The 23,400-nt window shown below is 36.4% G+C and overlaps 2 protein-coding genes across 3 annotated transcripts; both read right to left on the bottom strand.

Annotated features, from left to right (window-relative positions):
* Nucleotides 1–95: 95 nt before the first annotated feature.
* Nucleotides 96–4,311, bottom strand: LOC128993435 (beta-1,3-galactosyltransferase 6-like). The gene is made up of 2 exons (XM_054417332.1): nucleotides 3,230–4,311; nucleotides 96–2,389 (listed from the first exon to the last, which is right to left on the bottom strand). Exons 1-2 carry the CDS (start codon nucleotides 3,982–3,984, stop codon nucleotides 2,095–2,097), a joined length of 1,050 nt encoding a protein of 349 aa, XP_054273307.1. The 5' UTR covers nucleotides 3,985–4,311; the 3' UTR covers nucleotides 96–2,094.
* A 4,365-nt stretch (nucleotides 4,312–8,676) lies between these two features.
* Nucleotides 8,677–21,407, bottom strand: LOC128991687 (probable cytochrome P450 6a14). 2 transcript variants are annotated; one of them, XM_054414785.1, is made up of 5 exons: nucleotides 21,283–21,407; nucleotides 18,717–19,692; nucleotides 17,688–17,903; nucleotides 14,192–14,437; nucleotides 8,677–9,011 (listed from the first exon to the last, which is right to left on the bottom strand). In XM_054414785.1, the coding sequence occupies exons 2-5, from the start codon at nucleotides 19,684–19,686 to the stop codon at nucleotides 8,845–8,847; spliced, it is 1,599 nt and encodes a 532-aa protein (XP_054270760.1). In that variant the 5' UTR covers nucleotides 19,687–19,692; nucleotides 21,283–21,407; the 3' UTR covers nucleotides 8,677–8,844. The 2 variants fall into 2 exon arrangements, with proteins under 2 accessions (XP_054270760.1, XP_054270761.1); XM_054414786.1 differs by lacking the exon at nucleotides 21,283–21,407 and adding an exon at nucleotides 20,710–20,843.
* Nucleotides 21,408–23,400: the final 1,993 nt, after the last annotated feature.

The raw sequence follows: 23,400 nt of genomic DNA, 5'->3' as shown, positions 1-23,400 counted from the left end.
AAAGTAAGTTTTGTGGATAGAGTAGTAGCCTAACAACAAAGGTAGATGTCTGAGGAGCAGGAGATGATTAACAACCAAATCAGTGACATGTTTTATATGTATTGTATTTTCATTTATTTGTATTTTCTCAATAAATTAGAAAAGAGACTAGTAACATAGCTGCAGGAGACAAACCAATCTCTGAAACTTGTGGTAAATTACGACACCAGGAGTCTTAATCTATGTTTCATATAAAAATGTTCATTTCTACTTATTTACAATTACATCATTTTTACAACTATACAATCCACAATACACAACTACAGTCAAATTCAGTATAGAGAAAGAGATTCTTTTCATTGATGAAATACTCTTTAAAAAAAGAGAGCTGTCTCCATTAATTATGTCAGGCTTCTAATATTTTTGGTACTTTTATTTCAATTAATTACTAATTATTGTAGCCTTTAACATTTAAATTAGGACATCGCTAAACTTGGAAAAAACTTGATTTCTATTAACAGCATTTTTAATAACGCAAAACCAAAAAAATATGATATTAAACAATTTTGACAAGTAATTATTGACTTATTGTATTAGTTTTAAACACTACCTGAAGATGGAAAAATAGTTTTTAGAAGCTCATGTGGAATTAAAAATGGTATATTTCTTAACGAGAATAGAAAGTGAGTACATATTTAAGACCATGTTTGAAGTGCGAGATTTCTTGAGCAGTTCAAATAGTCAAGAGTGTTTTGAACGTTACTTTTCGCTACTGGTAAACTACAAAGACTAATTTTCTCAATTAAACAGAAATTGGATACTTCTTTATTATAGTTAGGGACATTTCAAAACTCATAGCATATTATAGGTCATGCCTTCAATTTAAAGTTAATATTAAGTTTTGTTGTTGAAAATTGAAACAGATGACTAATTAATAACAAATCTTTGTTTGTTACGTCGGCAAAATCCAAAGTTAACATTACTTTTGCATGAAAACATTCTTTTTCCGTAGTAAACAATGTAATGATGAATTTTCAGGTAATGTAATGTGATGTAATGTAAGGTAATGTAACATGTAATGTTCACAGTAGTGTAGCGGAAAAATTATTATTTGCCTTTTGTACCTTCAAATTTAGTAGGTATTGCATTACAGGCTAATGTAATTTTGGGTTTTGCCAGCCCTTTGTCACCAATCACCATCAAAACAAAAATACAAAAAATAAAATTGGGAACTCCCTAGTACTAGGTAGCCTTATATTAACCATAAGAAATCAGAATTTAAGATTATCCCATATAAAATATGAACACCCGTAAGATATTGTGAATACCAGCAAAGTTTTCTAACATTCCACATTGGACTGTTATAGTTCGGCCGCTTAGAAAGCGACCTGCGCGCTAATGCTAAACCAATGCTAGAGGAGGTCGCTTTCTAAGCGGCCGAACTATAGTGATAGATTGATAGAAAAAGCTTTCCCATCTAGCTATCATAGACTAACCAACACAAGTAGTCTTCTTATCCAATTGTAAATTTGTTGGTGACACTTATTGCTAGTGTCGACGAAGTTTAGTTGATATATTCTAGGATTAATTTCAAGACTTAAGTAGGCTAACTTTCAACAACCGTATATGTTGCAATGGCAGGAGGTAGGCTACTTACTCTAAAGACTTTTAAAACTCACTACATTATTTACACTGGACATGTATGGAGACAAGAAAATGTCTATAGCTAAAACTGTAGACCAGTATAACCCAGAAGGCAGGAGACCACTTGGCAGGCTGAGGCTTTGATGGAAGAGCCAGGTTCTGAGGGAGTGGGATTGCTGGGTAGTTGGGGGGGGGGGGGGGGCGTATTGGGAACCACCCCCGAGACAGCTGAAGATAGAGAGCAGTGGGGAGGCATTGTTGGCAAGGCCAAAAACCTTAGGTTTCAGAGGCCAAGGAGGTACGGTACCTAAGGTAATTATTTACAAGAATAACTCCACCATTGATAGATTAGGTTTGGTTTCGATCCTTCAATCACATGGTAGTTTTTCCCACAATATTTCATGGGTTTTAAAGCATTTTACACCATTAAGTTCTCAGATTCAAATACTTTTTTGACGAGGTACTCAGTTTTTAACTCTTCGTTTGGTCTTTTAGCTCTTCCGGAACACAACACTTTGAGGGCAACACTTTCCAGTTGTAATCGTAGAATTTTCTTGTCTTCTTTTCATTCTCACACAGTTTTCCCGTGTTGACTATGTTGGAATACAACTCCTTCATATTCTCTGGTGTCTGTTTGTGAGTCACTAAGTAGCTGTTATTGCAGCCACGTGAGAGATATTCCGTGTCAAATCTCACGTCGTGTTTTCTTGTGATGTTCAGGGGAGACAACCAAACACCTACTGATACGTCTTCACTCAAGTATTGCCTGGAAAATAACATCTCGTTAACTTTCAGAGTAAGTTAGTTATGTTATTGCAGTTTGTAGGTAGGCTACTAAAGAGAGGGTGCTTTTAGAAAGTTAGGGATTCGCTATGAGATTCTACTCATAATGTATCAGTAAATAGCCTAAGGATTTACAAAAGAAAAAAAACTATGTCATAACTCAAAGACCAAGTTTATTCCATTATTGGATTGAATTTAGTACAGTTGAGAGCAATAATTTAAGTTTGAACATACATGGTACTGTACCAAATAGGCCTATCTAAATAGCTTACAAAATGAATTTTTCTAACTTAATACCACAGTAGGCTAATAAGAATTATTATTATTGAAGGCAAAAGTCGTGAGCATAGCCAAAAACAAAACCTCTCTTGGGGACATGTAGATATCTTCAACGTCTCTCACAGTCACGGAAACATCATTACAGTATTGTTTTCTTGTGTTGCGACCATATTTTGAATAGGCCTATTGAATACCGAAATTTAATCTTTTTCCGGGATTGTGACAATGTCCAAGCAACCAACTATGACAACAACAATGTGATATTTTATTTAATATTTCTCGACTTGCTACCTACGTGATCACAGCAACTAACATCAAAACCATGGTTGTAGGTGCAACTTATTTTTGAACTGGGATGAAAGTAAGTTAAAGGTAGGCCTATAAATAAATCACTGTAGGCTATTTGTCTTACGTTACCAGTTCAGGGGCACGCCACAACAATGAGCTATAGTTTTCATTAACATATTAATCTGACGTCCTCAAAATCCTGTAACTTAAGTGTCCGATAATTAAAAATCAATAAGCCTAATAGTTCTTTACTTACCCTAAGAGTCTTTCATTTTCTTTAATATAGTGAACAAGTGATCTGGATAATACATATCCTCCTCCTAATGCATATGGCAAGTAACGATCACAAAGGAACCAATTCTTTTCTTTCCATTTGCCAACTTGTTTCACATGAGCTCTTCCATCAAAATATCCCCAGTATAAGTCTTCATATTTAATTAACTTATTTTTCAGTTCATCTACTACTTTTGGAATTAGAACAAATGAGTCATCATCACACTTTAAAATATATTTATAGTTGAATTCAGATTCAAACCAGACAAATGCCTGCAAGACTTTTTTAGTTAACGTCTTGTAGTTATCAGATATCGACAAGAGAAATAAGTCATTATACTTAATTTGTTCTTTTTGCAGCTTTGATATCTTATCACTTGGCAGCCCAGAACTGCCTATGATAAAGAAATATTGGACATCTGTGTAATCCTTACTCCACATCCCCCAAGAATTTCTAATTGCAGCTCTTTGAACAAAATTGTCTGCTGCGCTAACAATCACAATTATAAGAAAGTAGTTTATGGCACTAAATAGTTTTATATTTTTTGCATTCTTCACAGATATTTCAAGATCTGATGATATCACATTTGGTTTGTCATTAAGGCCTAGACTTAAAAAGTTTAATGTTATAATACAACCTAAAATAAATGAACCAATACCAATTACAATGTCTTTCAGTCTCATTTTGTGGACAAGAAGTAAGAATTTAAAGCCACCAAATAATTTACTCTGCATCATCAGAGTCAAAACGAAAACACTTTAGGCCTAGTAGGCTATAACAGTATTAACAGTCCCAATTTGAAAGACTATTCCTAGTTTAGGCTTAGCCTGACGATTGATTTGTTTTTTGAATTTATTCATGAACAAAACTAGGCCTATCCAAAATATTAAACACTTTATGAATTTTCATTGGTTTGGACGAAGAATATTTATCTTGAAGGAACTAAAATTCTTAGGACATTCTTGGTGATTACAAATTGTACACACTGTGCCATAAAAACAACGCCTAATCACAAACAACCTAAACAAAACACTGATAGAACTTTACTTTCGTTCTGCTTTCTGTCTGCTACGCTCTAGTGACACTTCTGTTACTGTCACTGTTGACACTGTTGTGTTGTTTTTCAATAGAACAGCTGCTCACTTAGAGGAAGTCAGTACTACCAACAACAATACTTTTTAGTAGGATTGTATGTAACATCATAGATTAAAAAAGTAGACAACAAGTGTCTATACTCCTTTTATCTATGGTAACATTTAAATATGTGGTAAAAGTACCTTTATCTGGACCATCTGAAGCGGAAAGTCAGTCTAATGGTAGCTATGTTTGTTTAATATTAGGGATGGGGTTTTTCAATAGTTTTTCTTAACATTCAAACTAGCAGCCGTATTTCAAAACTATTTTAAATAAATAAAACGATAAAATAATGATTATAACTACCTACGTTTATTAAAATATTTAAATACTGCTGTTTTGAGCTTGCTGTCATAAGCTTATTATAGTCTATGTTCTATGGTCTGATGTTCTATGGTAGTTCAAGTAAAAATTCATGAAGTATTGTTATTACAAAAAAAGGTTATTAGAATAGTTATGAAGGCTGATAGATTAGCACACTGCAAACCGCTATTTAGAGAGTTTGGTGTCATGACAACAGTAAATTTGTATATTTTCCAACTTTTATTGTTTACCCACAAAAATAGGGACAATTTATTATGATTGTAAAAATGACATAGTTTTAACACTAGAAACTGTAGAAAAATAAATGTACCACAAGTTCGTTTAGAAAAAACTAGGTCCGGACACATTGTTATGGGCATTAGGCTTTATAACCGATTACCAACGGCTGTGATTTGTTTAGATGACAAGAAGAAGAAGAATAAGAAGAATATTTATTTGTGTAAAGCCCCCCATACACGGGCGAGCATGTTGGCGAACATGTTCGCGAACATGCTCGGCGTTGGCAACAGACGGACGAACATGTTCGCGAGCATGCTCGTCGCTCGGTAGCGGTTCCTAGGCCTATTCTTGCTTCTGTTGTGCTCTGTGACAGTCAAGTTGTGTGTAGGCCTATTAAGCCTACTCCTGCTTTTTTGTTGCAATTACAGCATTTAGTTTTTTTTTGCAACATACGCATTATTTCTTAGACATAAATCAGGGGCGATTTATTTTTAGCCGATTTTGTAATCGGCCGATCTAAAAATCGACCGTTTGTGCCAGGCCTTAAGTTATCGGATTAAATTCATCCGTCATGGTTTGAAAATAATGTTGGTTAAAATTCCATAGTTGTGCAATAACATTTCTCGTGGTTTTGCTTATTCTAGCCTTTCTTAGAATTATTTAATTGTGACAAATTACTACAGAATTGATTGTACACATTTGTGTATTAATATACATGAACCCTCTATTTTGGAAACTCATTTAAATTTGTATTTATTGCGTTACAAACACAAATAAATATCTATTAAGCTTCTGTAAACATTGATTCTAAATCTATCACTGTAACTGGAATACATCAGAGTACCTATCAACACCATGATGATTACAAGTGCAATCTGTCTATTGCGGCTACTTTGTAATGGCGGTAACGAAGTAATCGTTTGGAATCGGAACGGTTACTTGTAATGAGTCCACGAGTGTAACTTGAATCATAGAAGTGGCTACATCGATGGAATTATTTAGCCTATCTCTACCCAAGTTGCAGCGACGAACATGCTCTCGAACATATTGGTCGTCCCCACAGACGTGCGAGCATGTTCACGAGCATGTTCGTGTTCGGGCTCGCCAGGTCTGACGAGCCAAGCGCCGAGCCCAACATGCTCGCCGCGACGCATCCCACACACGGGCGAGCATGTTCGTCGCCAACACCGTCACGAGCATGCTCGCGAACATGCTCGCCCGTGTATGGGGGGCTTAACTAGTGGTGAAAGTGGCACTTTGCTGCACACGAGAGCAACGTGTTGTATAGTGTTTGAAAGACTAATTATTTATATGCTTTATAGTGACTGTAGGAAAAATATAATGTGTAACACGAGTGAAAAAGGCCTTTGCTGCGGCTTTTTGACAATGAATGAATGATCTTATTTAGGTGGGGAAGGCAGGTCGGGGTTTATGCGGGATCATTTCAAAAGGCAACAAATTAGATACCCTGGGAGAATTTGAGATCTACAAAGCCCAAATAAAAAATGACAATACAGTAGTGAACTTATTTTAAACGATAAAATTAAAACTCAAATCACACTTCATCTTCAATAGTTTTATCAGTGGAGAGAACCAAGACCAAGGGGGCAAAAGCACAGCTGATAACACCGCAGCCGACACGACAATGCAAGGATACTCCAGTCACTCACTAGTCAACTTCAACTACTTGCTCCAGTGCAGAAATGTACGTTCCTCAACCAACAGGCCTGTTTTTTAAAACCTTGTTTTGACTATGTGTGTGTTTAATGTGAATTGTGAAAATGTGTTTGTGCCTTTTGGCTGAACTGAGTCTGATGATGGCACAGTGATGCTGAAGCGGCCGTAACATTGGTAACAATTAATACAGGAGCTGGCTGACGAAGGTTATATTTCAGTTTAAAAATTAAAATTAAATATGCCATTATGAGCTTGTTATGCTTTTTCTTATAAAAAATCTAATGAAGCATGAATTGTTGTTGGACACACCACACACTCAGCAACAGTGGGTGTTCTTAGGACCTTGTCAAATAAAAACTTAACTTTTTAATGACAAAATATATGCTTGTTTTTTCCAGGGTCCAATGGGGGGGCTTTAGCCCATATGTAGCAATTAATTGTAGGATTTGACTTTGAGCCCTCTATCTACAAAGCTGTTTTTGGCTGGGGGATATGATATGCCTTTGAGACCTTCCTGTTGTCCAGCCGGATATCAGTTACTAATTAATTGATTAATTTATGCACAAGCAAATCTGGAAAACTCAATATCTATACTAGTTCTAATGCTAATCTCCAAGTCTGCATTCTGTTATATTCCGTAGTTTTGGTTGAGTTATGTTCATAAATACCTGTAAGATAGGTAACCATCCACGTTGCTATGCTTCGTCCGGAAGCCACTGAACATCTTGGGGTGTTGTCGGTTGAAGTTTGTGATTTCGATTGAGGGTAAGGACAACTGGGATTACTGTTTGCACTTTGTTTGGAACACCTCCAAGTAAAAAAGAACGACCTAGATTGCAGTCTATGCGTGTAAGAAACTAACAGCTAGACAAGGAATGGAGTGACCCCTTTGGGCATAGACAGCCTCGGCCTAGTTCTGATGAACTGTTCTTCAGGCTCAAGCCTGAAGAATAGAGGAGGTTATTGGTAGGTAGGTAAAGACCCGTGTGAGTCTCACACTACAGGCTGCTGGCCACCCGTGTAAAAGGCATTTTCCCACCCATCCCTAAAAATAAAAATAATAAACTGGAAAGGGTTTGTTGAGATATGGAAGATTTGAATGTACAGTCTCAAACTGATGCACTGTCAAAGAAAACATTTTGTACTCCAAACTCGTTCAGTCCCACATATCAACCTTTTACATAGGCTTGTTCAGTTATGTATACCGGTAAGACATGGCTAATAGCCTTTTCTTATAATACATAACTGAAAAAGCTTTGTCAGACAGGTTGGCCAAGTTCAAACGGAGTCGTCATGACCAAGGCTGGATTTTACCTGTGGTGAGGGCCATGGAAGAGAGGTCCGGAAAATATTGATAAGGTATACCAACATGACCTTGCTTGCACTTACCCAGGTGGGACACTCGCTACCTGTCCTCACACTGGTGAAAGATACTTCAGTTACAGGCCAACTCGCTGCTCTGCTCCCAGTGTTACCACAATTATTCACTAATACATTTAAGCTTAGCTGTGTATCATGTACTGTATATATAGAATGTACCAAAATAAGGAAAACATGGCACAAGCTAACTTTTGGTAATCAAAAGTCAGTATTAGTGGGGTCGTAAACTAAATAAATTTTGTTTGTACTTGTTCAATAACCTGTAGTTGATTATTCCGTTTTATTTTGTACCTGCGCATCTCCTTTTACTGGCGTGTTAGCTGAGTGGTTACAGTGCTCGCCTGACAATCAAAAGGTTCCTGAGTACCGGTAAAGTCTGTATATAGCTTGATGGTTCAAAAGTGCACCTAGCTGTCCCTGATCTTCATGACTGATGGGACAGCTGATCTGATCTTAGTCATCCCCATCTCAAATGATAATGTTAATGGTTTACTGAGTAAATATTATGTTTTATCTATGGTATAAAATTGTCTACAAAATGGTCTTATGTGATGTCTACTTCAGAATCAAGAAGTCATTGGTAAAAGGGTTGTTCAACATGTTAACACTTACATTTTTAACATCTTCATTTAATTATTTTCAGTCAGTGTGCTAGTAGACATTATTTTATTTTGACAAAAAATATTTAAACACTGTTGAGGAATCATGATTTTTACAGCTTTATTCCAATGACACTAGATTGGTTGTTAGAAAATATCACCACTATTTAAATACTGACAAATAATAATTATAATGATGGTTAAACAAATTCAAATTGTGTGTAAAACAGTAAATAAACTAAAAGTAACTTGGAGCTTAAATGTTCACTTTCTTTTTTCCACGGTAATCCACAGGCCTCCTTTTACCCTTGGGACAATGCCTTTTGGCTCAAACTGAATTGGAAGTTTCATCTTCTTACTGAGAGAGACTGTGTACTGCGACATAATTCTTGAAATGCAGACTTTCATTTCCAAAATGGCAAATCTCATTGCTGAAAAATAGAAAACCATGTTTGTAGTGAAATATTGGATTGCATTTTTGTATGCAAGTACCTATATAAATATAAATAGTACCAGTATTTAATTAAATTTTACCTTCCTCAAAATTCAAAAATGAACTAAATCCTCCTTTAATACAAACTTCTCGCTAATTGAACCTATAAGAAATTCTCTGTATGGATTAAAATTAATATCTAGTATAAAGGAAATAAAATTATAAATTCATAAGTTTTTTAAACAGTAATAAACATATTAAGACTAAAACCTAGTTTATCAATTATCAGTTTATGATGTCACTTAAGGATTATGTGGTTTAATTTATTATTTAATGTATACCCTTCTGCTACCCTGCTAAATATTTTATTTAAGAGAACCTTTAATCTCCAATAAATTAATCAGTTTTAAAACAAGTTGATTTATGAACTAGGCTACTATTTGAAAAAATTGATCATCCACTACATGTTAAAAAATGTACAGTATTTGAACTTGAGTGAATGAATAAAAAGTTATTATTCGTTGTGTTCACATTTCAGAATCATCTAAAGAACATTCCCCTGATCTGTTTGGGTTTTTGAAGAGGTTTAACCTCTCTATCTAAAGGACTAATGAATACTCTATTTCCAATTTGTACTTAAGTGTACAGTAGACTCCCCCTTATCCGGACTCCTCGGGACCAACGCCAGTCCAGATAATGGGTTTTCCGGTTAAACGGATGTCCCCAAAAACTCGTTAAAACGGACCGTTTAAATGCATACTGTATACAGTGTTTGACTTAAATTTATGAGAGCATTATATTGAGACACATAATAACTGGTCTCAAATCTTTCCCACGAAAACAGTCGTTTAAGTACCGCCCACTTCCTGCCGATCTACTCTGGTTAAACCGATGTGTTGATAAAAATTGTCCGGTTAAAGAGATGTCATTTCTGCCGAGTGTAGTCCGGTTAAACTGATGTCCGGTTAAAAGGTGTCCGGATAAGAGGGAGTCTACTGTACTAAATTAGTTCTCCTAGACCACAATTTATTTGCAGCGTGTTAAAACAGCGGTTATTCAGGGGTGCCCATCCCCCCCTAGACTCATGACGCACCCCCCCCCAATTAAGCAACAGCCCCCCCCCACCATAAATGAGGTAGGTACACAACAAATGAGAAACATTATTCCCCCACCCAGCATTATTTGTAAAACTAAAAGAAGTTTTATACTTTTTTTTTAGATATTGAAAATTCAAACCTAGTTAATCTATATAAATAAAGTTATAGTTTTGTCTGTAGATTGCTCAGAATTATACATATTTTGGGTTATTTTAACGTTTTATACATTGAAGAAGTTGAAACATGTCTTATCCCAATTTATGTCTGTCTGTCTCAGCCCAGAAGGCATTTTACGTAGCCTACTCTAAAGAAAACTAGAGTACCGATTATGATTGTAATGGTTTAATTGTATTCACAGGATTGGCGAGAGTGTCCTTAGCCATTAAAATATGGCCTCACTATTTTGGAAATAAAATAACGGACGATCAAAACCCCAATTTTGTGTGATTTTTCAAGTTTTTTTTCTCCATGTTTACTACATACGTCATTTATGAAATACTAATAACCTGATAAGAGAACACGTCATATGAAATTACGAACAGCTGTTTTGATAAAGATTAATTTTTCTAGCTGTCACCGATATGCTTACATAAATGTTGTTTACGAATACTGTGTAGGCCCTAACTATTTTCGATCACGTTTGTAACCATTTCCGATCACGTTTGTAAGCAAATCCAAAAACAAGTGAGATTAATAACCATGTGGCTTTGGCTTACATATCGGGTTTGATTTATCACGGGTACTAATATGTAACATTAAATTAAATAACTAGCCATCATCCAGGTCCGGAACCGGAGATTCTGTGTGTATCAAGTTGTACTTGAATTTTGATCACCAGGAAAAGTCCGTGAATCAGTGTTGTAGGACTGGAAAACTCATCTTTCTATATAAAATTAGAGCTTTAAAAGTCACCTCAATTTAAGGAATTTTTTATTGCCAGAATATCTATATAGCGTGCTTAACCTCTGCTTATCGAATTGTCAGCGTCTTGATATAACGACCCCCTCTCCATCCTTTTGGAAACATCACAGCTCCTTTGATGAAAATGAAATGGAAACAACGCTTGTGCCAACAATCGTCTGCTCCGTTTTAAACTTCTGTCTGCGTTGCGCTATGTTACAACAGATTTCAGATACAACAGCTGGGGAATGATGACGATATAATGCTTAGTAAACTGTGATTGAGTGGAGTGATTAGTAACCATGGTAACTTAAGTAAGGCTGTGATTGGGCAATGATAGGCATAAATATGGCGACTTGTTGAATTTGTGTATGAATTGAAGAGAAACCTAATAAAGAACAGAAGAACAAAGAAAAATAAAAACAAGATTGTTCTCGTTACATCCTTTTTTAAGAGTGTTTTTATTATCTCTAAATATAATTTTACACTTTTTTATTACTTATCTATTAATTCCTATGTTGTGATACAACACCTACCGGTAGCCCATCTGTCTATCATGAGCAGTAGCTTATAACGCTTTCTAATGTTTAATATTTTACGTTATTTATAGCAGTAGCAGTGCAGTGTTTGGCTAGTTATTAGTTGAGTTTGAGTGAGCTATAATTTTAAACGTTGCCGTTTGTACAACTGAACCAAGATATATAATTTGAAATATCATTATTGCACAATAATAATGATTGTGCAATATTGAATTTCGTTTATAAAAATGCAAATCGTGACGTTAATGGCTGTTTACAGCGTTTTAATGGGTTTGTCGTCTGTTTTTAGCGAATTTCCCATATAGGGAATAAGCTATTACCGTAGTACTCATGGTAAGACCTGGACGCGGGACCGATTTTTTTTTCGTTTTGAGGTCCCTAGAGGCCAAAACCACCATCCGTTCAAATTCACACATATATATATATATATATATATTTATATATATATATATATTTATATATATATATATATATATATATATATATATATATATGTGTCCGTCAGCACGATAACTCGAGCAAAAATGATCCGATTTTGATGAAATTTGGTACAAACGTGTAAACCTACGTTTATTCGAACGAGTTCGCGATCCAGCATGATCGGACCATGGGAACGGGTGTTTACGGGGGGTTTTATGGGGTAAAAATAGGTTTTTCCCATTTTTGACCCAAAAAACATAAAATTTAGCAATATATTTCCAAACCATTTTGTAGAGCTTCAAAAAACAAATAATTTAGTATATTGAAGCGTTATTATGCGCCTAATGGTTACGGAGAAAATTCCAAAAAGTTGTAAATTTAAAATTCCCATGTTATTCTTATGGAGAATGAGTAAACTGTTGTAGTTTGCTTGTTTATGAACATATTTTGATCAAATTTGGAAAATGTTTTTATTTCTTACTAACTATTAACATTTTACAAAAAAAAAACAGTTTTACCCTCCCTGATGCAGCAAACCTAAGTGCTTGTTAAACTAATTCTATTTAAATCGGGAATAAATGTTATATTTTTAAGTAGACATTTCAGTGTAAATCCAATCAGTCAAATGGAAATTCGCTTAGTCTGCAGGTTTGCTGCGGCGGGGGTATTATACTATATTCGATTAACCGTATTTTTGATTACACCCTCCCTATTAACTCAGGCAATCGAGTATCTACACAATAGTGTAAAGTATTGTAGCATATGCTACTTGATTGTATTTTAACGACCATATCAAAAAGCGTTCTGTGCTAAGTCGCGGTGTAGCTGGACGTGTCTGTACCACGCGTTATCTTTATCTATCACAGCAGTTGAGCCATTCCGTGCGCTCCCTCTTAGGCCGGGCGCGCACTATCCCGACCACGACCACGACCACGACCAAACGCCCGACCAGTGGTTGTCATTCACCATGCGACCAGAGCACGACCCGACCACGACCCGACCAAGGCAACGAATGTTTTACAAACTTCAGTGTCAAGATGATTGTTGAAGAAGTAGTTGTTATGGTGCATTTGTATTGTAAGTACGTTAAGCGGAAGAAGACACTATACTGGGTATATCCAATGTTAACTGTTAGGTCTGAAAGGACATTTTATGAAGAGCTACGTCAATATGAAGTGTCAAAATCCTTCGACATTTTACCAAATGAGTCACTTCACAGACCGGCGCAAAAAACTAGTGCTCACCGTTTGATTAGTCTAGGAATACTGGGAGTTGAGTGGTGTACTGGTCGGGTCGGAGGCAATTCGGGGGTAGTGCGCGTCGTCCCATTACATTGTGTGCTATTTTTGGCTGCAACGACCAGCGGGTCGGGCCCGACCAAACTGGAAAATTTTGGTCGTGCGACCAGGGCCCGACCGGGGTCCGACCAGTCGACCAGTGCGCACTGTTCCATTTATTCCTATTATAAAACTGGTCGTATCCGACCAGTCGGAGTCGTGGTCGTGGTCGTGGTCGGGATAGTGCGCGCCGGCCCTACGATCTCACGTCTTGCTAATCTTGAATAATAACTTCCTACACGAATCCTAAACTATCCTATTTTAACTAATTGAATTCAATAATATAACTATTGTCATTAATTAATCGACTTTCTACCTGGTGACTTCGTAATATATTTTTGATTGTAGTCACGTTGAACACTGTTGCTATTACCTTAGGCACCCCCCCCATTTGATTTTTTGCAACCCCCCCCAAGAATTTCAATGACGCAGTCTGCGTCACAGCCCCCCCTTGTGGGCACCCCTGGGTTATTATTATTTTGTTTACATTTTGGTTAATCTATCATACACAATTAAAATTGAAAATGAACTTAACAAATGATGATTAGTATTAAAACTAAGTATTGGCGCCAATTTTGAATTAAAAGTAATATTTTGTACTTAAGTAGATCAATAATAATAATATTTTATTAAAGATTCAAAATTTTCACAGTAAGGGAAAATAAGAGATTTAAAATCTCTTTAACACTATGATTTTACTCAAAGTTAATTAAAAACACCGACCTGATTTATGAAATTTTAAGTTACATTTTTAAAGCAGCTTAGCTGTTGAGTTTGGTCTGGAGATTTCTAATCGAACCTGACCAAACCAGAAAACCTAAACCCAAAACTTGACTAAAAATTTGCTATTTACCGTATGAAAAATTATTAAGTTAGGTAACTCACCAATGCATATTCTTGGACCATCTCCGAACGGCAAGTAGGTCGGAGTTGGTTTGTAGTTGGGCTCCGGGAATCGCTCCGGATCGAAGACCTCAGGGTCCGGGTAGTACTTGGGGTCATGGTGGATAGCCCAGACCGGGATATTGATCCGGGTGCCCTTCTCTATTACAACGTCAGAGTCCGGGACTTGGTAGGGGATGGTGCAAATACGGTTAATAAAGGAGTTGATTGGATACATACGCATTGACTCTGCAACATGAAAATTTAAATTGTAAGGACAGGTTGTAAGTAACACTTGAACTTGTGGGCCAGTTACTGGAATGACACATGACTCCTGTTGAAACATGCACTAAAGAATACCTTCTGTAACATGACTTTTGGAACAATAACAAAAATAAAAGTTTTTGAGCAGCAGTTAGGCTTACTTGTAGAGTAACTTGGTATTTTCAACCTCATTCAAATTTAAAATTGACATTTGAGATTATACTTTTACGTAAATGCATACATTTCAGGAAAATTGAGTAAAAATTAATAATTTATGCAGTAAAACTTGTGCTGCATCAAAAGCTATTGTTAACACAACTAATTCATCATGACATCCTGAGTAAAATTACAAAACATACACTTACATCTATCTTTGTGAGCTTGGGGAGTTTGAGGTCTTATCTAATGTTAGCTTAATGTCACTTTTCTCAGGAGTTAGAGAACAGGTAGGATAGTGAAACTTGGTATACTTTTATATTAACTAATAAACTAGTCACAGACACAAGATTTTAATTTAAAATAAAAAATAATTATTTTATGGTTATTTATAGATTTTAAAAATATTTGTTTCATGAATAACTTTTTTTACAGGCTTCCATATAGAGATATAATGAAATCCTTATGTCTGTGTTTAGAATAAGTCACAAAGGCTGTGGTTTCCTAGACGCGTAATAGATGCGCTGCGTGTGCGCATCTAAGACGCAGCACACTCGTCTTATGGAGTTTCGTGTAAACGGTTTCCAAGGCTGCGTATCTAATGCGCGCGCATCTAATACGCGCACACCAATAGCTGCGTTTTTGACCGACTGCTATGAGAGCAGTCGAATCTGAGTTACGCTGCGTTTTAGACATGTCTTGTGCAATGAATTTGGAAGTAAATGTTGTCCAGAAGGCAAAATTCTCCAGCAACAACAAAAAATTTATTGAATTTGTCTCTTGTAATGACATATTATGGAAGTACGTTGTTCATACTGTTAAACATTTTTATAGTATATACTCGTAAAATGTATTTTCGTCTATTTGGTTTATCCCGAATAGGTAAATTTAAAAACAGTAAAAGCAAAGTTGGAGAGGGTAAATTAAGATTTATTTGTTTACATTTTAAATTGACATGTTTGCTTTAATACTACGGTTAAAACATCCGTGAGGGCCACATACAGTTCCTAATCATATACTTTTCACTGCTTACGTTTCTTCGAAGCTTTTAATACCAAAGTATCTATGTCATTATCTAAATAATTGTTTAACATCATAGTAGCCACTATTAATCTCACCTGTGAATTCAAGTTGCGCACCAACCATGTGTATTGTACGCAGTCTAGGAATCCACTCTGCTGCGTTTTGGGACCTAGATAAAAGCCGCAGCGCATCTAAACCGCTGCACATCTATTACGCGTCTAGGAATCCACAGCCTAAGACTCTATGGTAAAAATTTCACAGCTGTATGTATTACCAGTCCTGGAAAAAAATGACATTTAAGTTTTGGCCAATTTTTACCCCATAAAACCCCCCATAAAACCCTGTTCCCATGGTCCGATCATGCTGGATCGCAAACTCATTCAAGTTTATCCCGCTTTACACCTTCAAACCAAATTTCATCAAAATCGGATAAAAATTACTCAAATTATCGTGTTCACGGACACACATATATATAAATCTATATATATATATATATATATACATATATCAAAATTTGAACGAATGGTGTTTTTGGCCTCTGGGGACATCAAAATGAAAAAGTAAATCGGTCCCGGGCCTAAGTCTTACCATAAGACCTACGGTGGTAATAGCTACTTCCCTATAGGGAAATTCGCTAAAAATGTAAGTATACCATTTTAAAGAAGAAATTCTGTGCTATAAAAAGAGCGTAAAAAGTAAAAATTGAAAAAAATTAAAACATTTTGACTTGGACTCCCCTTAACTCTTTGGGATAAACTGCAGTTCAACTGAAGAGTATTTTCCCTAAGGATGGATTGCAGCAACCTGAGACACAGTAGTGGACACACTATCTTTGTCAATTCAACAGCAGTCATCTCCCAAAGATTATCCACATTATTGGTGCGGAGGTGTGGGCAGACGCGCTCAATAAGGAGGTGTATAGGATGCGGCTTGCCAGAGTGCAGCGTCAGGCAGCACTCAGGGTAGCATCCGCCTACCGAACAGTGTCTGAACCTGCCATCTTGGTGGTTGCTGGAGTAATCCCCGTCAAACTTTTGGCGGCGGAGAGGAAAGCGATTTATCAGCGGCGTGGAGAGGACCATGCAAAAATGGAGGAGCGCAACCGCACCTACCAGCTCTGGCAGGAGAGCTGGGAACAGGAGTCGCGGGGACGCTGGACCAGGAGACTGATTCAGCAAGTCCAACCATGGGTTGACCGACGGTATGGTGAGGTGGACTATTACCTTACCCAGTTTCTGACAGGTCACGGGTTTTTTCGGTCGTACCTGTTCAGGAAGGGCAAAGCCGTGTCACCCGATTGCATCTACTGCCCAGGCACTCCCGACGACGCGGAGCACACCTTCTTCCGCTGCCAGCGTTGGGAAGGTTCCCGCCTGGAGGCTGAACAACATGTAGGGCAGTTGTTGGTGGACACGGTCATTCCGATGATGACGGAGGGTGAGGACAATTGGACCTGTATGTCACATTTCGTCCAGGATATTCTCCGCACAAAGAAGCTAGAGCTTGACCGAGATGCAGTCTAGGTCATAAAGAAATTGAATGCCAGAAACGGCGCGAGCCCTGAGGGCTTAGGTCACACGTTGACCTGACCTGAAGTAATGTGACAAACAATCCCAGGTCTGTGTTCAACAGAGTAGAGGGGGTTTTTTAGTGAGTAGTCTGACAAGCTCAGGAGTCTCACACTACAGGCTGGCTACCTGTGTGCGTAAAAGCATTTTTACCTCCTCTCCCTTAAAAAAAAAAAAAAAAATCTCCCAAAGATTAGGATTTGAAACTAAATAGTTCTCCAAGCTATTTTCAAACATTCATAGGTTAAGACGGTAAAGAAGTGATTTTTACCCTCACGATAACTACTGGGAGGTTTAGTGGAAAACAAATTGTATATAGAATGGTTAATGGCTTAAGTGAAGAGTGAATAATAAAAGGAAGTGTTTTAAGTATTTCCCTTAGTGAACCCTTACCATTATTGAATGTGTTCTGGAGGAAACTTCCTTACAAGACAATTAGTGTTCAGTACAATCTCTTGCAAATAACCCTTAAAATGATGGTTACTTACCACATAACACTTTGTCCAGGTAAACCATTTCCTTAAGCGCTTGATGGCTTAAAGTTTTGTGCTTAGCCAGGACCTCATCTATTTCTTGCTGCAGTTTTTCCTGTATTTTTGGGTTCATTGCGAGAGCGTACATAACATACACCATGGCTGATGAAACCTCAGTGCCGGCCACCAGAAAGAGGAATGAAGTGGCTGCTAAGCATCCTTCTGTCATCACTATTCAAGAAGAATAATTGTTAAATTTGAATAGAAATAGTGTGTCTACCTAGATACAGAATTTTAATATTGCAAGTAGTGTTAGGCTACACATTTCATGCCGTAAGTAAAAATTTTATCAAATTTTCTAGAGCAAGGTGTCTGTAAAATGAGTACGATTCGTTACAGTGTCCGTGTGAATTTGACAAGCATTGAACAATATGCTAATTGAACATTTATTCACGCTGCTGATGAGCTATGATGGGTTAGAGACGTATATGTGTAAATATTTAACATTTTTTACACCATGTTTCAAACAACAGAGCCTGCCTAGACCTCATGAGCAATTTATAACCAACCATCAATAGTTTTCAAATCATTTGATGTATTACATTGTTTGATTAAAAATTACTTTTTATGAATGAAAATAAACCATCTAAGCCAGCAAAGTAGAATGGTTGAAAAAAATCAAATAGAATATTCTGTTCACATTACATGTTTAATGTGTAAATTTTTCATACCATAATGATGCTACTGATTAAAGCAAAGTGTGTTCAATGGTGATACAAGCTGTCATTAAAACCTATCTGGGTTCATAGACTATAGTAAAGCCATAACCTACTTTAAAACAAGACTGCGACTGCGACATTGGTAACGTTGCACCGGCATGCCTATTGTCTTGGTAATAACAGTAACAACAAACTTGTTAACGTAATCATTGTGTATACGACAGCGGTGTTGCCACTTTTGTCTTGCCACAGCTTTGTATTGAAAAGGAGGCTTGGTAAAGCTGCTAATTTTTAATAAGGTTATAACTCAGCAATAACTAATTACCTTTTTGGTTTTGCAGGTCTTTGCTGTACACTGATGAGAATTTCAGCTGGTTAACAACATCATCCTCTTCTACATCATCATCTAGAGAATTTGAGACATTTTTATTTTCCTCGTTATCTTTCAAGTTCATCAACAGCTGAAGGAAATCGTTCCGTTTGACTCCTTGCTCTTTCCTGAATCTCACGGTTTCATTGCTGAGATTCATAAAATATTCTGTCACTTCTTTAGAAAACGTTGTGATTCCTAAAAAGGAGGCAAACCTGGTATATAGCAACCTCACTAACATGACAAGAGAAGCAAATCTAGTTGCTGGAAAAGCCTTGAAGATCATTTCCTTAAACTTTTGTCCTTCCTGACTGTCCAATTTGAATTGTAGTCCGAAAGCACAGCTGGCTATGACGTCGATGGTGAACTCGCTCAGAATATCCCTGGCTTCGACGTCTTGCTTGTTGCTCGCTAGCGTGTTCAACTTGCTCAAGAGGTTCTCTCCGCTGTTGTGGATCTGCTCGATCATCCCTTTGAGTTTTCCCGAGGTGAAAGTCGGAGTGAGTTTATGCCTCAATGTCCGCCATTCCTGTCCAGTTAGTGTTGTGATCGTGTTGGTCAAAGGGTCGTTCTTCGTATCAGTCGGAAACATCGCTCGGTCATGAAAATGGGCAAAATCTTTCACCAGCATTTTGTATATCAAATCTGGGTCTCTGATCATTAGATTGGGCATGTTGAACTCATAAAATCCACCGAATCGTTCTCCTTTTAGTTCATCATACATTCTGTTGTGAACCTCAAAAATATTTTCTTTTCCGAGTAAGTTGTCTTTGAAGCTTCCGAAAACCAGCAAAGGCTTGACATAGGGTACTCCTCTGTTTTTCCAATATTTGTACTTTTCATTGAAGTACAGTATTATAGCAATTATGAGAGTGAAAATCGCTAAGGCGACATCTACCCAAATTGAATTTGTTAAGAAAGCCATGAATATCTGAAAGAGCAGAAAGGTTTGTTAGTTGTAAGTTAACTCAATGTTATTTTCAACTCATGAAATTCCATTTGAAAACTATTTTTAATGTTTCAAGCAAAGTATGATTTTTTTTTGTTCAGCGCATCAATGTTAGCTATATTTTTTCTTTTGTTATTTCCCAAACTTTTTAATTGTTTTAACCAAATTATTTTAAAACTATTACCCATCCTCTAAACCTTTTGTGCCGAATAGTATAGAGCTCACAGTTAACTTTAACCTGAACTAGATAAAAACATTACATCGGCAAACTCAAATCCAACCAAATGAGACCGTTATTCAAGTAAGCTGACTTAGATTTTCACTGACAAGTTTAATCTAAAATAAATGTTTCAAAACTCAGAACAGATCTGTGAGAACACTGATCAGAAAAAAACATATGAACAACAATACATCAACAACAACAAACTAAAACCCACCAATTCAACAATGAAACTTTACAATACAACTGAACAGTATTGACAAAAATACATTTTCTTTAACAAAATGATTTTCAAACCTTCATCGATGAAATGATTTTTGTATTGTGCTTGGATTTGATACAAAAATTTTGTAAATCTGTATTTGTATATTTGACTCGATTCAACAATATGTTAAGTGAATAAAGGATTATTTTATTTGATAAATAATACACTTGTGAAAACATTCATAGTTTACGGTACCTACATTAAAAAAGTTACTGAGGGATTTTTTCACTAATATAACGTGTCATGTATAAGAACTGTTTCACTTAGTTTATTAGTGAAGTAACAATTTATTGTTATTTAGGTCTGTAAAATAAAGTTGTATATCACAATATTTTAAATAACAATAAAGTGCACATAAATAGAATATAATGTTCAAAGTCAAGAAGTTTGTAAGTAAAAAAATCTATTTTTGTTTTATCATTGAATATGTACAAATTAAAACTAAAACCAATATAATATTTATAGAATAATACCATATGTACTTGAGTAAGTAATTTATGTTTAGTAAACTCACCGAGTTTTTAATGTAATCTTGTGTGTCGAATATTATTCTAACAAATACCAACAAAGTGATTTATGCTATGTGCTAAGAACTTGCATATAACCAAAACGCTAACACATATGGGAGAGCTAGTAGCCGAATCTAGATTGTTAGGAGAGGATTGTAAATTGCATTCAAGGTTAATAGAATATCAAGCGTTTGCGTTTGCGCATGTATGGCGTCATCTGCCGATTACCATAAGCGTAGTGCATAAATGGCTTATTTTAAGTTTTCAAGGATCATGAACTAAAAAAGTTAAAGTATAATAGTAATTGTTTTCAATCAATTTCCATACACCAATGAGGTTTACAAACAGGTACACTATGCCAATTTACTTATATGCTATAAAAATTCTACATACTGTACTCTTTTATTAGAGCGTTGCTATAAAACAATTGTTTTTTAACGAATTATGAATGTTTTGTAAAACAAGGTAATTAACTTCACCAAATACAAATAGTACAGTTATTACCAAATTAATCCACATAATGTCCGTGTAAATGGTTGTTTTTAATGCAATTTCATCCACTAGACTAGAAAACTTACCAAGATTGGCAGCTTTGGATATGATGAGCAATATTTCCACTCAAACCACTAACACAACTGTCCTACTGTTACACTGCTCTTATAGAAAGAATTTATTGGCAATGGGCCAGTAGATACCAGTTTTGTGTTTCGAGTGGATTTTACTGGTATCTATAGATAGAATGATTCATCAAATAGAATGACTTTTCAGATTCAACAAGTAGAATGATTAAGCATTTTAGTATTTACTTGGTCGTAATGATTAAGCATTTTTATTATTTACTTGGACGGAATGATTAGGCATTTTAGTATTTACTTGGACGGCTATCTTCAGTGAAGTTACTGAAGATTATCTACCATTGTTAAAATATGAAATTTCATTGTAACCGTAATGATGTTGTTTTATATTCGATAATTTGAGTATTTATGTTGATTAAATGTTTCTCTTTCAATTTATGTGTTTCTCTTTCAAATGTCCAGTGTGCTTTTCAATTTGGTTATACAAAAGGAGTACAAGCATTAGTTTATAAGAATATCCTTGCATGAATACTCCTCGGAGGACATGGCAGCAGTAAAACTTCTTGGTTTTCAGCTGGACAGACCCAACTGGAATGACCATGCTGTCCATGTTACCACACGGCTTGCCAGAGTGAACTGTCTCCTCAGGCGCCACCGGAAATGTGTCACTGAGCAGTACCTACTGATGGTATACCATGCCCTGTTTCATTCGCACATTGCGTATGGACTGCACCTTTGGGGTCATGCCCATAAGTCGGAAGTGGAGGAAGTATTAAAGCTTAAAAAAGTGGCAGTCAGTATCATCTCAAGGAGCCCTTTTAGAGAAAACTGCAAACCAATATTCAAGAGACTTGGAATTCTAACCGTCTGCAGCCACTATATCTACGCCTGCCTGATTGAAATCAAATGCAGTGTTCCACTTCTCAATACCAGAAGTCACATCCATGCCCATAATACCAGAGCTAGGCAGAATCAGAATCTTGATGTCCCCATGCAAGATTGAGCAAAACGCTCAACTCGTTCCCCACGTCAGCCATCAAGTTCTTCAACTTCGGCATTCCGGATGACCGGAAATTCAAGACTGCTGTGAAAGACTTGATGATTATGTTATATGCATATTGACTTATAACATTTTATATTTGTATTGGCAACATTGATGTAACGGATAATTCAGTTGAATAAATTGATACCGTTGGTTTAGCATTTAACGAATCACCGTGAGTGTCCTAGTCCCCCAACTGTCCAGTATCATCCTTCTCTTCGGCCTCAGTTGCCCGCTACCTACACCAGCTAAATGGAATGTTCGTACTCAATGAACTATTGACACTGTTTCTTAACACTACTTAAAGAACTCGTCTTGGTGAGTCGGTGGCTCAGTTGGTAGCATCGCGGACTTCTGGCCCAAGGTGTCGTCGGTTCGGATCCTGGTCACTGCCACAAACTTTTATCAGTACAGTTCACCTTTGCACTGTACCGGCTCATCCCTTGCTTTGCTGGATACGTTCCACGCACAGATCTGTAGTCTATGTGGACGGGCAAATGCAAGGTTAAAAGAGGCCGCCAACCTCTTAAAAAAAAAGAAAAGTCGCATATATTTTACTGTAATGGAATTAGGAATTACCGCCGGTTGACATTAATAGAGTGAAGGAAACATTACGTGGTGAAGCCGGTGTATGTGGCGGGCAACTGAGGCCGAAGAGAAGGATCATAACTGGACAGGTCAAATAGGACACTCACGGTGATTGGTTTAATGCTCAACCATCGGTATTAATTTATTCAACTGAATTATCTGTTACATCACTGTTGCCGATACAAATATAATACAATTTTATAAGTCAATATGTATATTACAGATTAATAGACCGTACTACAAAGAAGCTGATTTCTTTGAGGACAATTTGGAGTGGGACAGTTAATTTTGTGTACCACCTGCTGCTGCCCGCCATGTAAATGTTATAATTTCTAATAGACTGCATTTGAATTACCAGCTGATCATATGATCTTTATTCTTTTTGATTACTATTGTTTATGTTTAGTTTCTATTCTATGTTAATGGAATAATACACTTTTTTATCTGATTTATCCTATACTCTAATACGAGCAATGTTTGCTTGTATGTAT

The sequence above is a fragment of the Macrosteles quadrilineatus genome, unplaced genomic scaffold, assembly GCF_028750875.1.
Source record: "Macrosteles quadrilineatus isolate MER2022 unplaced genomic scaffold, UCM_ALF_1.0 Scaffold_4__1_contigs__length_99947679, whole genome shotgun sequence".
NCBI lineage: Eukaryota > Metazoa > Arthropoda > Insecta > Hemiptera > Cicadellidae > Macrosteles > Macrosteles quadrilineatus.
This window is presented reverse-complemented; position numbering and strand designations above follow the sequence as displayed.

Coding starts and splice junctions, on each gene's coding strand:
- LOC128993435 (XM_054417332.1), bottom strand. CDS start 3,984: ATGATGCAGAGTAAATTATTTGGTGGCTTTAAATTCTTACTTCTTGTC. Junction 2,390..3,229: donor GAAAATGAAAGACTCTTAGG/GTAAGTAAAGAA, acceptor GTTATTTTCCAG/GCAATACTTGAGTGAAGACG.
- LOC128991687 (XM_054414785.1), bottom strand. CDS start 19,686: ATGGCTTTCTTAACAAATTCAATTTGGGTAGATGTCGCCTTAGCGATT. Junction 17,904..18,716: donor AGACCTGCAAAACCAAAAAG/GTAATTAGTTAT, acceptor CTTCTTGAATAG/TGATGACAGAAGGATGCTTA. Junction 9,012..14,191: donor TGGTCCAAGAATATGCATTG/GTGAGTTACCTA, acceptor TCTATTTTTCAG/CAATGAGATTTGCCATTTTG.